Source organism: Sorex araneus, chromosome 1 (assembly GCF_027595985.1).
Source record: "Sorex araneus isolate mSorAra2 chromosome 1, mSorAra2.pri, whole genome shotgun sequence".
Taxonomy (NCBI): domain Eukaryota; kingdom Metazoa; phylum Chordata; class Mammalia; order Eulipotyphla; family Soricidae; genus Sorex; species Sorex araneus.
In genome coordinates this window covers 302,217,297-302,234,857 of record NC_073302.1, presented here as the reverse complement: position 1 = coordinate 302,234,857, position 17,561 = coordinate 302,217,297, and the positions used below count along the sequence as shown (strand labels likewise).

At 40.9% G+C, this 17,561-nt stretch overlaps 1 protein-coding gene across 1 annotated transcript in view; it reads right to left on the bottom strand.

Moving 5' to 3' along the window:
* Window positions 1-17,561, bottom strand: part of ENPP6 (ectonucleotide pyrophosphatase/phosphodiesterase 6) — a 104,511-nt gene that overhangs the window by 38,248 nt on the left and 48,702 nt on the right. The window contains exon 3 of the mRNA XM_004614723.2: window positions 5,458-5,569. Within this exon, the coding sequence (XP_004614780.1) occupies window positions 5,458-5,569 (112 nt within the window). The remainder of the gene's footprint in view (window positions 1-5,457; window positions 5,570-17,561) is intronic.

Below are 17,561 nucleotides of genomic sequence, written 5' to 3'. Positions count from 1 at the left end.
GATATCACCTCACACCTCAGAGACTGGCCCACATCTAAAAGAACAAATGCAACAGGTGTTGGGGCGGATGTGGGGAGAAAGGGACTCTCCTTCACTGCTGGTGGGAATGCCGACTGGTTCAGCCCTTTTGGAAAACAATATGGACGATTCTCAAAAAATTAGAAATTGAGCTCCCATTTGACCCAGCAATACCACTTTCTGGGAATATATCCCGGAGAGGCAAAAAGGTATAGTAGAAATGACATCTGCATTCATATGTTCATTGCAGCACTTTTTACAATAGCCAAAATCTGGGAAAAAACGGAGTGCCCAAAACCAAATGACTGGTTAAAGAAACTTTGGTACATCTACACAGTGGAATACTATGCAACTGTTAGAAAAGATGAAGTCATGAAATTTTCATATAAGTTGGTCAACATGGGAAGTATCATGTTGAATGAAATGAGTCAGAAAGAGAAAGACAGACATAGAAAGATCGCACTCATCTGTGGAATATAAAGTAACAGAATGGGAGACTAACACCCAAGAGTAGTAGTTACAGGAACCAGGAGGTCTGCCCCACAGCTTGGAAACTGGCCTCACATGCTGGGGGAAAAGGCAACTGAGATAGAGAAGGAACACATAGTAGAGGATGTTGGGTAGACCCACTCGGGCTGAGAGATGCGAGCTGAAAGAAGACTATAGACCGAACATGATGGCCACCCACTACCTCTATTGCAAACTACAACACTCAAAAGAAGAGAGAACAAAAAGATAGAATGCAGGTAGAGATAATTTGTTTGCTTGTTTGGGCATCCTCTACTAGGTGTTCCTTTCTCTATCTTAGCTGCTTTTTCCCCCAGGATGTGAGGGCAGAATACAGGTACAAAATTATCTGTACCTGTATTCCATCTCTCACAGTAGAATGAACAGGGCAACATGTAAGCAGATCTAACCATAAGAATGAGAAGTGTGTGTGTGTGTGTGTGTGAGAGAGAGAGAGAGAGAGAGAGTGTGTGTACACTAAGTATGCTTCAAGAGGTATCTAAGAATTTTGAGAATGAGCTCGACAGAAACAATATATAGAGGCTGATATACAGTATAAAACTATAGTCCTCAAGTTTCTATAGATTCCTATGCTATTAAGAACCAACAATTAATCAATACTTCTAAGTTTATGGAGAAAATAATAAACTTCAAGGGGAGTTCTGAGCAATAAAATGCTCCTCATTTGGGCTCTCCAGTGGAAGGGGCAATCATGATGCATATTCACTTGAATAAACAGCACGTAACTGGCCAGAGGGGACAGTGATTGTGTTTGGGCCCTGTGGGAAACAGCCTTAGGTCTAGGAGTCTCTTAGCTCTTCTGTCTCCCAGCCTAACTCCTGTGGGGTGTGTGCTGTGCTGTTTTGTTTCAAACACACAAAAAGCATTACCACACCGAGTTCTAGGGCATGACATGAGTGGTTGGTACCATGTGGTTTGGGATCTCTTATGGCAAGCAAAAGAAAGCAGAGGGTGGGCCAGAGTGATAGCATAGCCAGTAGGGGTTTGCCTTGCATGTGGCCAACCTGGGTTTGATCCCCAGCATCTAATATGGTCCCCTGAGCACTGACAGGAGTGATTCCTGAGTGCAGAGCCAGGAGTAACCCCTGAGCATCGCTGGGTGTGACCCAAAATGAAAAAAAAATCGGAAGGCAAGTAGGAGACATGGTCAAAAGATTTAGGAATGTGTGTTGCAGATGCCATTCTAGATGAGGCTAGTCTCTGTCTGACATCACTGAGCCTATTCCAGAATGGGAGGCAGAGTCCTTCCCTTCCCATTTGGTCCCAGCAGCCTCCACACCTGACCTGCACCATCATAACTGGCCCATGCCACAGCTCCTGAATCACACAGCCGCATACACGGTGGTGTGACAGATTTACTCAGCAACTTAAATGTTGCTCACAGCTATACTTCCTCTCAGTAGGTGACACTCGGCAGAGAAGAAAAATTATCAACAGGGAAAACATATAGAAGTCCACCGAGTTCAATGAGTGAAAATAGGATCATCAGAGACACAAATAACAACAGTTTCAGTAAGTCCCCCGACAATAACTTCAGGGACACCATGATGAGAATGTTTAGTGAACTCAAAACTACAGCAGGGATAGTCAGAAAAGCACAAGAAAATGTGAGTCAAAATGAGAAAGCCACAATTATAAATGATAAAAATGAAGAGCATGGCAGGTGATATAAAAAAAAAAACTCAATAACAGTCCTGAAGAGCAACTGAGCAAAAGATGAAGGAGCTCCAAGAGGAGAAGGAGAAAACCACCGTGACACAACAGAAGGTGGGAAACAGTCTGGAGAGAAATGAACAGCATAGCAGAGAACTGCAAAATGAATTCAGGAGGAACAATGGAATCATCATCAGAGACCCCCGAAGAACAGGAAGGCAAGAGTGATGAAGAAACAATGGTTAAAGAAATCATTGAAAAGAATTTCTCAGAGTTGAGGATTATAGGTGCAGAGACCCAAGAGTCCTGAAGGGTCCTAGAGAAAATAGGACCAAGTAGGAAAACTCCAACACACATTGTACTCAACATGGCAAAAGCCTAAAACAGAGATAGAATACTGAAAGTAGCAAAACTCAAAAAAGGTACCTACTTAAAAAGGAAAGCTCATGAGACTCACAGCGGATCTATCAAATGAGACTCTTCAAGCCATAAGCGTATGGGAGTATACAGTACAAAAAAAGTGCTCAATGAAATGAGCACTTCACCAAGAATACTCTATCCAGCAAGATTATTATTCAGGTTTGAAGGAATGACAAGGAACTTCATGGACAGGCAAGAGCTCAGAGAATTTATGCACTTGGAATCAGTTTTGCAAGAAACATGAAAAGAATTTCTTTAAAGGACAGGAGAAACTTCTCAGCATGTGACAATGAGTAGGGCACTCACTAATGGTGCATTTTTATCTTTTTAAAATAATCTTATTTTATTTTTATAAAGTTTTTCACATAATTTATTACATTTGATATTCTGACACCAATCCCACCACAAATGGTGAATTTTTATTTTTTTTATTATTTAAAAAAATTTTTTTTATTGAGTCACCATGTGGAAAGTTACAAAGTTTTCAGGTTTAAGTCTCAGTTAATGGTGAATTTTTAAAGATCAATTTTAAATCATGAGAACAATGTAAGCTAACTTTAATGTTCCCTACTGTCTTGACTACACTAAACTCTACATTATTTTTCATATTCTAAAGCTAAAATAAAATGGAAGTTTTTTAAAAAAATAATAAGAAGAACAATGCACTGGGAATATTTATTTAAAGGTCTCTTCCTCCAGATCTTGCTTCGTCCTTCTCAACTTTGCTCTCTAACCTGTCAACAGGAGTAAGAATACTTTGTGCCTCACAAAGGAACAAGTGGTAGGTCCCCATGGGTCATTCCACACAGCAGGGAAGACAAGTATGCTGTGATCTCCTTTTGCAGTCTTTTGGGGGGTCACTGCTTCTTCCCAGGATGCTTGGAAGTGGAGAGGAGTGGCAAGAATGATATTGACAACTGACAAATGGTCAGTTCTCTGCCTCGGTTAATCTTAATGACAGGCCAACTCACGTGACCAATGCTGGGCTATTCCAATGGGCCCAGGTTTGGCTGTATGTTGGGCTCCTTCCTCCTTGATACAAGACTCCTCCTCCGGAACATGAAAGCCACAGTTGCCACATCTTGTTAACCATAGTGGCCGGAACCCATGCCAAGTAGCCAAGACAACCTCAAGTCCAGCCCTAGAAATATGAGAACTCCCCAACACGAATTTCCTCTTGGTTGCTGATTTCTAATGCAGATACACACTTGATCTCCCATTGGGGCTACCCCTTCTAGTGATTTCTGAGGCTGATCTGAGGCTCTTTCCCAATGACTATCTTATAGATTAATTTCCCAGATAAACTCAAGACAACTTTCCTGATTTCTGCACTTTAAAAAAAAAGTGAAGCAAGATAGTTTTTATTAAATGGAACTTGCTTAGAAAATTGCCTAGAAAGAAGAAAGAAAAGAAATACGTGTTCGAGAACAGTCTTTTCCAGAGTGGAAAAAAGCAGCAAAGATACACATCAATGAGCAAGAATACAGGCTTGAAGAGAAGCCTGGTTTCTGTACCTGTAAAACTGTGTGAGAGGAATGGAAGGAGAGAAAGGCTTGGTAGTATAATACACTAAATACTATGGACATTTCTGAGTGAAGAGGAGAGAAAACAGAACCTCCATTTTGGAAGATGATTTTCTTTGAGGAAGGAAGGAAGGAAGGAAGGAAGGAAGGAAGGAAGGAAGGAAGGAAGGAAGGAAGGAAGGAAGGAAGGAAGGAAGGAAGGAAGGAAGGAAGGAAAGAAGGGAGGGAGGGAGGGAGGGAGGGAGGGAGGGAGGGAGGGAGGGAGGGAGGGAGGGAGGGAGGAAGGGAGGAAGGGAAGAAGGGAGGAAGGGAGGAAGGGGGAAGGGAGGAAGGAAGGGAGGGAGGAAGGAAGGGAGGAAGGAATGAAGGGAGGAAGGAAGGAAGGGAGGAAGGAAGGAAGGAAGGAAGGAAGGAAGGAAGGAAGGAAGGAAGGAAGGAAGGAAGGAGGGAAGGAAGGAAGGAAGGAAGGAAGGAGGAAAGAAGGAAGGAGGGAAGGAAGGAAGGAAGGAGGGAAGGAAGGAAGGAAGGAAGGAAGGAAGGAAGGAAGGAAGGAAGGAAGGAAGGAAGGAAGGAAGGAAGGAAGGTAGGGAGGAAGGGAGGGAGGGAGGGAGGGAGGGAGGGAGGGAGGGAGGAAGGAAGGAAGGAAGGAAGGGAGGGAGGGAGGGAGGGAGGAAGGAAGGGAGGAAGGAAGGGAGGGAGGAAGGAAGGAGGAAAGAAGGAAGGAGGGAAGGAAGGAGGGAAGGAAGGAAGGAAGGAAGGAAGGAAGGAAGGAAGGAAGGAAGGAAGGAAGGAAGGAAGGAAGGAAGGAAGGAAGGAAGGAAGAAGGAGGGAAGGAAGGAGGAAAGAAGGAAGGAAGGAAGGAAGGAAGGAAGGAAGAAGGAAGGAAGGAAGGAAGGAAGGAAGGAAGGAAGGAAGGAAGGAAGGAAGGAAGGAAGGAAGGAAGGAAGAAGGAGGGAAGGAAGGAAGGAAGAAGGAGGGAAGGAAGGAGGAAAGAAGGAAGGAAGGAAGGAAGGAAGGAAGGAAGGAAGGAAGGAAGGAAGGAAGGAAGGAAGGAAGGAAGGAAGGAAGGGTGGGAGGAAGGAAGGAAGGAAATCCCACATTCCTGGGAACATTTGGCGCTCAGTTCAACATTTTCAGTGTCTGGCTTAAATGATTTACCAGGATTATTCTCTGCTCACAATTAACAGTTACCACCCTAAAGACTCACCATGCCTGAAACACACAATGTCATCTCTTACAGGCTGAGCATTCAATTCACTTTTGGTTCCAGAAACAATAAAGAAGAATGGTCTGGCTAAAAATCACAAACACTTACTTGAATGAGTCTAGAGCATCATTAACAGCATTGGCGAAGTTAATATCCGTGGGGACAGTTTTATATTCTAGGCAGTAAGTCGGTCTGACACCAAGAATCTCAACCTCACAGCCTAAGAGGGAAAGAGATGGTAGATGATTACTTTCTTCAACAAGTTAGATAGAATAATAAGTCTGTTTTAGGAAGGAAGCAAAATTAATCAAGATTATCTTATGTTTATTTTCATGAAATAGAAGAACTTATTATGCATATTTAGTCTACTTCACTGTATTTTGTTGAATTAGAACAGAGGTTCTCAATGTCATTCCTTTGCCAGACCAGTATTCCACGACAGGGAACAGCAAAAATAGTCAATGCTTGTGTTTCCCAGTTGGACACAAAAACAACTAATTGACTTATAGAAATATGTCAACTAGAACTATTCTTTTTTCCCTACAGATTTTTCCTAACTACTACATCCTCAAGTGTAATTTTGCTTATTCTAGAATTAAGTGGTAGGAGGTGTCTGACTAGTCTAGGGATACTAGCCTAACTTCACTTCAAAGAATTGTATTCAATTTGCACATCTAAAACTCAATGAATTAAAGATTTTGAACCACTCCAAAATGAAGGATGTGAAAAGGAATTTGAATATTCGTCACTGAGGTTGTCTCTGTTTCTCTGCTTCTGGACAAGGAGGAACAGGTCTAAAGAGATACCCAGCCCTACATAGTCAGGAAGAGAGAGCTTGTTTCCATTTATATCTGGTATATTTATTGAGCACCTACACTGAATCAGTCACTTTGTTTAGATACAGCGAGGCAAAAACGTGTCAACCAAGGTATACATCCTGAGACTTGCTTATTGAGTAGGAAGAACAGACTAGATGATACTAGATTGAATCCTGTCCATGGGCTCTTGGAAAGGTTCTACTTAAAAACAATGGTAGCACTTTATCACAAGCGAAGAGTAGCACTGGAGAACTGAGAAATTCTCCCAAAGAACACTGGTGAAAAGCTCATCACAAAGATAGAACATCTGTGGGGAGTGAAATCTTCTGAGTTTCAGAAAGTTGGGGACAACGCTGGAGAGAGGGAGATCTCCTGAGTGACCACAAAGATTGGCAGTGTAAACTCACTGTAAAGAAGAGCAAATTCTCCACTGGAAAAATTCCAACAAATAAAGTTAATACCATCTACCATCTCCAAGAAGGGCGAAGGAATCGAACCCGGGTCGGCCACGTGCAAGGTAAATGCCCTACCATTGTGCTATCACTCCTCCACCCCTCTCAGAGAGCCCAGCAAGCTATCGAGAGTATCTCGCCCGCATGGCAGAGCCTGGCAAGCTACCCGTGGCGTATTTAATATGCCAACAACAGTAACAACAAGTCTCACAATGGAGACGTTACTGGTGCCTGCTCGAGCAAATCGATGACAGTGATATAGTGATACTATCTACCATGACACTAGAGTTAGTAGTAAAATGACTCTAAACAAAGCTTTAAGAAGCCCAGACCCGGTCAACGTTAGATTAGACAGACTTTGTCTCCACTCTCCAGGCCTAGCAGAGTGGGACTTGAACGTTCCTGGGGAAAAATATTTGTTACTACACATTATCTTGATGACCAAATGTCCAGCATCTAATTAAAAATTATGATAATAATTATGATAATAATTTTAAATATATTTTTAAAACATAATAAATAAATACTTATTATATTATATTTAAGCTAAGAAGCAGTGAAGTATGCCCAAAATTAAGGGAGAAAATAGTTAACACCATGACACAATTTGACCTGTAAGGATAAGCACAAAAATTGTTTAAAAGGCTATTGTGATTTAAAACAAAATTGATAAAAAGTGAAGGGTTTACAGTGTGTATTCTGTGTGTGTATATATATATATATTTATTTATTACATATATATTTTTTACAGAGTCTCTTGCCCCCACACCTGGCTGTCTTCACAAGGGCCCCTCAGAGGGGGACCTAGTTCTTATAGCCTAGTTCTCCCTCTCGGAGAATCTGGCAAGCTACCGAGAGTTTCCTGCCTGCAAGGAAGAGCCTGGCAAGCTCCCAATGGGTATTCATATGCCAAATACAGTAATAATGATGGGTCTCATTCCCCTGACCGTGAAAGAGCCTCTAATGTGGCACCATTAGGAAGGAGGAGTAAAGAGAGGCTGCTAAAATCTCAGGGCTAGGACAAATGGAGACGTTACTGGGCCTGCTCGAGCAAATCGACGATCGACGGGATGATAGTGATAGATAGTGATATTTTTTTACCTGTATATATAAAACAGGTGATAATAAGAGTATAGAATGGAGAAACAGTATTGTAAAATTAACTATATAAAATTAATTATATAAAATTAACCTATAATTTATTTCTAGGTATAACATTAATAAATTAAGTATACATATTGGACTATAAAGAGTAGCCATTAACAAAAACAATATAATCTAAAATCAACAGAGAACACATAATGAATTTTTGAAATGGAGTGTTAATTTTGTCATGAATAGAAAAAATATAGGAAATAAACAACAAAAGAGGGTGATAGTATTGCCGGTAGGGCGTTTGCCTTGCTTATGGCTGACCCAGGTTTGAGATCGTTGGCATCCCATATGGTGCACCCAAGCACCATTAGGAGTAATTCCTGAGTGCAGAGCCAGGAGTAATCCCTGAGCATTGCTGGCTATGACTCCCCCACAAAAAAGAGACAACAAAAGAAAAAACAGGGGATGGAGAGATAGCACAGTGGGTAGGGCGTTTGCCTTGCACGAGGCCAACCCGGGTTCAAATCCCAGCATCCCATATGGTCCCCTGAGCACGGCCAGGGGTAATTCCTGAGTGCAGAGCCAGGAGTAACCCCTGTGCATCTCCAGGTGTGACCCAAAAAGCAAAAAATATATACAATTAAAATAAACAAAAAATAATACAAAGATGGTATGCTTAAACTTCATTAAGTTTAATGAAGATCAACAATTACATCAAATGTATATGGACAAAAACTTTTATTTAAAAAGTAGACAAATAAAGAATGGATACAAAATTGAGGACTAATGATGTGCTGTTTGAAAGAAAAAATTAATTATAAATATAGTAACTGATTTAAAATGAGAAAAAATTATATCGTGTTGAATAAGTACAAGCAAGTTGATGTGGTTCTATATCAAAGTAGAGTTCTATAAAAATCACATGAAAATGAAGATGAGTAACTAGTACTCTTGTTATTTTTCAGTGGAACAGTAATGATAAAATTGTTTTAAAGTTGTTTAAACCTTTCTTGAGCATTAAATATTTTTATTTACATATACCCTATTATCCAGTTATCTACCTCAAGCCATTTTTATGAGAAATGAGTACACATTCACAAAAAGATCTGTACAAGGATGTTCATTGCAATCTTAGTCACATAGGAAATAATCCAAATATTCATGTAAGAGAATGGAAAAAATAATCTTGATGTGTTAATAACTATTTATGAGATCAAATAAATATATATATAACTAAATATTTATTATATAAGATAAATACATTATGTATTTATGATATAAAATAAATACTTTTTACTCAACCATAAAAAAGTAAATATATATGCCGAAAGGAACTGTATTTCAAAGGCATTTTATTGAAAGGAAGAAGGCACTTTCAATATCTACTATTTGTAGTATGATTTCACTTACATGAATTCTAAGACTAGACAAAACTCATATTGTAACAATACAAACCAGAAAGCATTTATTACTGGGGCTGGAGACCATTTGACTGGAAAAAGGAATAACCCTAGATAAATTATACATCATGATTTGGGTATTACCCAGGTGCATGCAACTTTGAAAAATGCATCAAACTTTTTTCTCATGACCTATCCATTTTATTGTATGGAACTGTCTGAATAATTAAAAGAGCAATTTAATTGAATATCTAAAATGTATGTAAAATTGCAGTAAGATGTGAATAATACTCAATAAAGTTGGTGATGTACAAATACTAATCATATTAGTTATTTATTAACTACTATGTACCAGAGCTACTGAGTGAAATATAAGTCTTGTAGAGCCTCTTACTTGCTACTCATCTCCCCATTTTACATACCAGGAACAGAATCAAAAAGGTGAAGTATTGATTCCACTGTCACAGGGCAAGAGCAAGGGAGAATTCATCTCTGAATTCAGTTTTATCTGACTCTCAAACCTTAGATATTCTTTTGAAATAGTTCTGGAAATTTCCAATATGCAAAAACAGAAATTGGAGTTTTCACACCATCAAGATTTGGTTAAGCTTACAGAAAAGTCAAAATGAAAGAATTTAAGAGCAAAGATGGGGTTCTCATGATAAGCAAAGTGGAGAAACATAGTTAATCTGGGCAATACATATTAAAGTGTCTATGTAAAAACACTTTATTGAAAAATAAGATACATTTAATTTTTGTGATAATATGGATTTAAAATACACCATTAATTTAGCAAAAAAAAAAATAGAGTACCAGGGAATGAAAAAGAACACTTTCATTGGGGGGAGGGGTGGAGAATGGGATGATCAATATATAATTTTCCATTCTAGATATTGATTTAAAAGTGAAATCTTTTTAAAGTTGTACGCATTACTACCAAATAACTAACAATGAAAATAAACTTTCACATCAGTGAAAAGTTGAAGTATATGAGAGGAGAAAAATAAGAGGAATATTGAGGAAAGTATTACACTGAATATATTTTCAAAAAGATAAGACTAAATCTATCACTTTTGAAATGAATGAGAATATATCACTTTCAACTCTATTATTGAAAATTGTCAAGGTGAAGCAAGAAATAAAATTCAACTATAGACTATAAACTTCACACTTGAACTGAAAGACTCCAAAGGGTTTTGTTGTAAAAGAATAAAGAACAACAAAAAACCCAAGGGCAAACCAAAGATCAGTTTTGTCAATTGTGCTAGGTCTCAAAAGCCTGTAACAGCTACAAATCCACAAAAGTTATGGCTGTCTGTCACTGTCACTGTCATCCCGTTGCTCATCGATTTGCTCGAGCGGGCACCAGTCACGTCTCCATTGTGAGACTTGCTGTTACTGTTTTTGGCATTTTGAATATGCCACAGGTAGCTTGCCAGGCTCTGCCGTGCGGGCAGGATACTCTCGGTAGCTTGCCAGGCTCTCCCAAGAGGGGCGGAGGAATCAAACCCAGGTCAGCCCCGTGCAAGGCAAATGCCCTACCCGCTGTGCTATTGCTCCAGCCCATGGCTGCCTAGAACTGTTTATATGTCACAATCACAAAACCTACATACCAAGAGATCTTGGAAATAAAGCTGAAAAGTGCAGTGAAGATTGATTTAAGGGTAGTTTTGCAATACCAAGAATAGGACCAGGGGGCTGGAGTGATATATTGCTGGTAAGGATCTTGTTTTGCACACGACCAACCTGGATTTCACTTCTGGCCTCCCATAAGGTCCCCAAAGCCCAGCAGGAGTGAGCCCTGAGCACAGAACCAGGGGTCCGCCCATGTGTGGCCCCAAAGCAAGGACCAGGGAGATAGTATCAGGTTTGATCCTGCCGTTACATGGCCTCCCGACATTGCTTGGGGTCCTAGATACCCCCAGTACCAAGGTGGCCCTCGTGGTCCATGGCACACAGGACCAAGAAGCATGATATTCTCTGGCCCAGTACTGCACCTTTGGCTGAGTATTCTGGGGGTGATGCTTGGACCCTTTGAATTATATTTGGGAAGCTCCCCCCCAAATGATATCAAGAACAAAATAGATTTTATAATATGTAAGTTATGGCTATATAAAGACATAGAGCATTTGTATGTTAGTTTCAATACACTAGTTTCAATGACCATGAAAAGTTTTATCTTATTGCCATAAAAAAGCACATTATTTTTAAATACAACAGCTGGAAAATTGAATCACATTTAGTCTCACAGAGAGAACCTCAGTTGCATCCAAAAAGTACAAGTTTTGTATGCCGCAAACCATATTATCTGACCATAGGTAATAGAATTAGGCATTAATGCCAGTTAAGCAGAAGTAAATCCAACTTTTTGTAAGGGAAAGAGAAAGCTTTCTGTAACATGATATAAAAAGGAACTCACTCAACTGACAAGCTCATTATTAACTGCAGTGAAAAATCTGCCTTTCAAAACTTCCCGGGATGCATTTTCATATAGGTCAGAGACAAATCAGGAATGTAGTCACCAGCACTATAATTGAATACAGTTCGAGACCTTCTGATCAAGGCAATTAACAAGACACCAATTTCAAAAAAGAATGCTGAAAGTTGGGAGCGTGCAGCAGAGTTTCTCTACAAGAACATGTTTAAACTTTGTGTCTGTCACCCCTGGCAATACTTTCATACTGCCTGTGACATTGTACAGAAACAGGCACTTTGTGAATAAAACACACGAATTCTTTCTTGTTCTGCTGTATGCTGTTATCTCTGTGTGCTTTCAAACCATATTACAGAGTGCTGCATAGGTTGAGTTCATTGTCCACCATGGATCAAGGTCTGCATTTGAAAAATAGCAAGATGAAGAGTACACAGAGAAGTGAGTTCTGAGTCCTCATCCTGGAAGATTAAGGGTGTCAGCAGGATTCATAAGGATGCTATTGCAGACATGCTATGAATAGAAGCATATTCTAAGAAAATGAAGTCACAAAAGTCAGCATTTTTATTACAGTGGTATTTATAACAAAACTGAGAAGGAATTTTAAGGTTTGGCAAATATACATATTTGTATATCACAGGGATATCAGATACACACACACACACACACACACATATATATATCACACTTGGACTAGCCTCAAGCATGAAGGGACTGGCGGAGGAACCCAGGTGTGCGGGACCTGGGGCTGAGATCTCTAAGCCTATTCAGATTGGGACTGGGCCTTTTCCAGCCAGACCCCCCATTTTCCAGTAGCTTGGCAGCCACACCCACAAACTGCCCCCGGCGCCATGTAATCTCACCAACGGCCAACATCCAGAGACTATAAAACCAAGCTCCTGAAAGCACGTGGCTGGGTAATAGCCTTGTTCTCCCTCTTGGAGAATCTGACAAGCTACTAAGAGTTTAATATCTTCATGGGAGAGCCTTGCAAGCTCCCCGTGGTGTATTCATATCCCAAATACAGTAAAAGATATATGCATACCTCTCAGACAGTCCAGCAAGCAACCGAGACTATCCCGCCCGCACGGCAGAGCCTGGCAAGCTACCTGTGGTGTTTCAATATGCCAAAAACAGTAACAATAAGTCTCATTCCCCTGACCCTGAAAGAGCCTCCAGTCGTTGGGAAAGACGAGGAAGGAGAGGCTGCAAAATCTCAGGGCTGAATGTAATAGAGATGCTACTGGTGCCCGCTTGAATAAATTGACAAAGAACAGGATGACAGTGACAGTGATATATATATTATATACCATATAATATATATATAATATATCATGATCACAATCACAAAATCCCGTTAATCATCAATTTCTCGAGCGGGCTCAGTAACCTCTCCAAATTATCATTACCTGTTAATTATGATTATTTCTTTCCAAAGTCCATATGTAATATCTGAATCATCAATGGATTTGCATTTGTTTTCTGCTTTTTCCACTTGATTTTTCAGTCAAGTCTTTTCTAATTATTTTTTTCTGATTTTTCCATCAGGCCTTGTTTTTCCTATATTCTGTTTTTTGGTGGCTTTGATTTTGTACACTGAAATGCTACATAGCAGATGTAATATATAATATATCATGTTACAAACATCATTCAACATACTATGTTATTATATTATTCAATCGAAGGTTTTGCCTGACAAATGTTGCTGTTGTGCCAAAATTCCAAACAAGATTGGGCCATCCTCTCTCTCCTTTGTGCAAAATTCTACTTCACAGAGTGGAGAGAAAGGTCTGCAAAGTTTAAGAAGAGAACTTCCAGAATAACCACCAACGGGGAGCTCTTTGGCACTATTGCAGTAACATGGGAAGATGCCGTCATTGACAACATCGATGAGGAATACGATCGACTGGTTCAGCACCTCCACAACAGTGCGAAGAATGCTGAGAGTGGGAAAGCCACAAACAGATGCCTGTCTTTGGAAAATCTCAAGCTCATTTGCCAATGTGGTTTGGCATGATCCTCAGGCAAGCACAAGCTAACATCTGAGCTTCAAAGCTGTGCGGAGAAGTGATAAAGGAAGACATCAAAGAGAGAAGAGCAGCAATGTCGGCCGATGTGGCAGAAGCCGGAAAAAGTATTTGCAACTCTCACCTGTCCTTCACCAACTAGAAGACCAAGATGACTGCCCTTCCACGTCCTGATGGATCTATCACATCTTCCAGAAGGGCAATGGAGAGGATTATTCACAACTTCTACTCAGATCTCTTTGACAGCCATGTCTACCTGCACACATATCAAATTCTGCAGGATGGATATGTCGATCCCAATGTCCTCCCTTCCGAAATCTGACATGCCTTTTTGTCCACAAAGACGCATACAGCACCTGGTCCAGACAAGGTCAGACCTGAACACCTGAAGAATCTGCCTCCAGTACTCGTCAATACACTGACTCAGGTCTTCACTCGCTAACTGTCCGAATGCAAGGTTCCGTCCCAATGGAAAACCAGCAGGACCGTTCTGTTGTACAAGAAGGGAGACATCCACAACATTGGCAACTATCGCTCAATCTGCCTGTTGTCCGTCATCTACAAGTTGTTCACTCAAGTCATCCTGAATAGAATAGGCAGAACACTAGATGAAGGACAACCATGTGAGCAAGCTGGGTTCCGAAAAGGATTCAGCACAATCAACCATATCCACACAGTGACCAAGCTCATTGAAGTTTCACGAGAGTTCAAGATGTTGCTCTGTCTAACGTTCATTGATTTAAAGAAGGCCTTCGATTCTGTTGAGAATGAAGCAGTCATCAAAGCCCTAGCCAAATAGAGCATTCAAACTCAGTACATCAGGATCCTCCGAGAGCTGTATTATGGATTCACTATCAGGATCTCACTATTCTACAAGGAAGTGATCATTGACGTAAAGAGAGGGGTTTGGCAGGGTGATACTATTTCACTGAAACTCTTCAGTGCCACCCTCAATAACGTCATGCGACCACTGGAATGGGAAGGAATGGGAGTGAAGATAGTAGCAACTACACCGCCTCTGCTTTGCTGATGACATTGTTCTCATAACACCAAACATTAGCCAAGCAGCACAAATGCTGGCCAATTTCAACCACGAGTGTAGAAAGGTCAGACTGCAGCTGAATCTCAGCAAAACAATGCTCATGAAAAATGAACTAGTCCCTGACATTCGATTTGCTCTCAATGGAATAAACATCTCCGAATGCAGCAGCTCTGTGTACCTGGGTCAAGAACTCAACATGAGGAACGACTTGGCACCGAAACTGCACAGGAGGAGGAAGAGAGCAGTGTGGAATGCCTTCAAGAGTGTCTAAGAAGTGGTTAAAAGGACAAAGAACCTCCGGCTCCAGGCACATCTTTTCAACTCCACCGTTCTTCCTGCACTAACATACGCCTCAGAGACCTAGGCACTACGCAAACAGGATGAGAACACATTTGGGTATCCCAAAGAGGAATTGAAAGAGCTATGCTTGGAGTATCATGTTTCACTCAAGTGAGAGTAGGAATCCAGGATTCCGTCCTCTGTTGATGGTCAAGAATCAGGGACGCTCTCTCATTTGCCAAGGAGTCAAAAATCAGATGGGCCGGACAAGTAATGTGATTCAGAGATGACCACTGGACTAGAGCTGTTACCAACTGGATTCCATGGGACATCAAAAGACCATGTGGCCGCCCACCAACGAGATGATCAGGCTTCTTTGTCAAAACCCTGAATGAACGGTTTGAGGCTCTTCATGTTCCTGGAGCGAGCAGATATCATTGGGCTACACTAGCACATGACAGGGACGAATGGAAATGTTACTGGCTCCCTCTCGAGCAAATCGAAGATCAATGGGATGACAAGTGATACAAGTGAAGTTGTTTGCTGATGATGAGCACCAAGCTCTGGACTGACCGTCTCACTCCAGATTTGATTCAATTAAAAACTAAGATGATTCTGCTGCCGCCGAGATGTGACCCCGTGCGGCCTCTCCGAAGCTGCACGAGCGTGAATCCAGACCCAGCTAAACTACTTTCGGCATGGGCAGCTCCTCGAAGAATGTCTCCAGCCTGAGAACTAAGCCGTGGCCCCATGCCCGCCCAGGAGGGGAAAGGTATTTCTCTCTCTCGCCTCTTCCTTTCCGGGGATGAAGGGCGTGGTGACCGCCATATTATGACGACCACGGATGGGGTTTACAAGCTTGCAATGATCCAATATCTGGAAGAAATCTCCCTGGACTTAGTTGTTAAAGTACAGAAATCCAAAACCACGAGGCCGCTACTGCGGACATGCGACCTCATTTCTCTTCACAACAGGTCTGACTCTAGTGGGGTACTCCTAACAATAATAGTGAGGTTTGTGTTGAAATATTGAATGTAACCAAAGTAAACAGAAAGTAAAGTGAAACTTATCAGTTACAAGGCGGGGGGGCGGGGGGGGCGGGATGGGAGGTGTACTGTGTGGGTTTTTTTTTTTTGGTGGTGGGATATGGGCACTGGTGAAGGGATGGTTGTTTAAGCATTGTATAATTGAGACTTGAGCCTGAAAGCATTGTAATTTTCCACATGGTGATTCAACAAAATAAAATTCTTATTAAAAAAAAAAACTAAGATGATTCTAATCTCAGTTTTGTTTTTATTAAGGTTTTAGACCTCAGGAGGCTAGTACCATTGTCTCTCTCTAGTTTAATCTTTATTTCTACACTGTTGTCCTTAAGAGTTTTATGTCTGTTTCCTATGTCTCTTTAACTAGGTGACCTCTGAAATCTAATTTTTATCATTTCTTCCATCATGTGACATTGTGAAAAGGTCCTTAGACTCTCAATGGTCACTTTTGAGATTAGTGCTCAAGAGGAAGCATGATAGCCACAGTCAGATACCCTAATTTCTCCAGCTCTTAAAATATCTCTCTGATATCTCACATATGGGCTGGACTGATAGCACAGCAGGTAGGGCGTTTGCCTTGCAAGAGGCCAACCCGGGTTCGATTCCTCCGCCCCTCTCGGAGAGCCCAGCAAGCTACTGAGAGTATCTAGCCCACACGGCAGAGCCTGGCAAGCTACCCGTGACACATTCGATATGCCAAAAACACTAACAACAAGTCTCACAATGGAGACTGGACTGGTGCCTGCTCTAGCAAATCCATGAGCAATAGGATGACAGTGACAGTGATCTCACATACAAACCGCTATGTTCTCATGCTACCTGATTTTTGAGCCATTTCTGCCATTTTTACAAATAACTTACCCTGTCAATGAGGAACCCCGAAATCTCAATAAAAGAACTTTAAGCATAAAATTCACATTTTACTAGAAGTGCCTCTTATAGTGATCGGGATACTTTAAAATATCAGTTCACATATTCATGTACATATTTGACCAGTCTCTAGAACGAGACAAGTCCAAAATGTATTTCTTCATTGCTATTTGTGCAATCTAAGTATAAAGATGTTGCTCACAAAAATAAGTAGATGGAAATTGAAGTAGATCATCGTGACAATGGCATTTAATTCTTTGAACTACTTCTTTGAATGCCAAAACCCACGGGGACCTATCATCATAAATTCTTAAATAATGCTTCAGCTGACAACTCAATAATTTTTCCAAATAATTTAAGAGAAAGCATTAGAAAGGATTTGATTTTTTAAAAGCTTGTGACTTTGTCAGGAGACGTATTCATTTTCTCAGTGTTGACAGCAAGAATTCACTCTGTCCCTTTGTTTGATGCCAGAGGGGCTTATCCGCTCTTGGTGCAGTGCACCTTAGTAAAATTCTTGGTAATTAAAGAGTTCCCTGATAAAAGAAAGGCAAGGGCCTGCATTAGACAGGAGGAGTTTCACAATGTATATGAAAAGTGAGAATCCGGAAGTGAATTATTTTAGTATTAATCATACTCATGGAAGTTCCTTGGAGTCAGTGTGAAGATTCCTGAACTAGGATCCCAGAGATCTGCAGTTTTGTACCCCGGGATTGTCGTGTTTCGAGAGTATCTGTGCTTGCTGTGCTATGGGG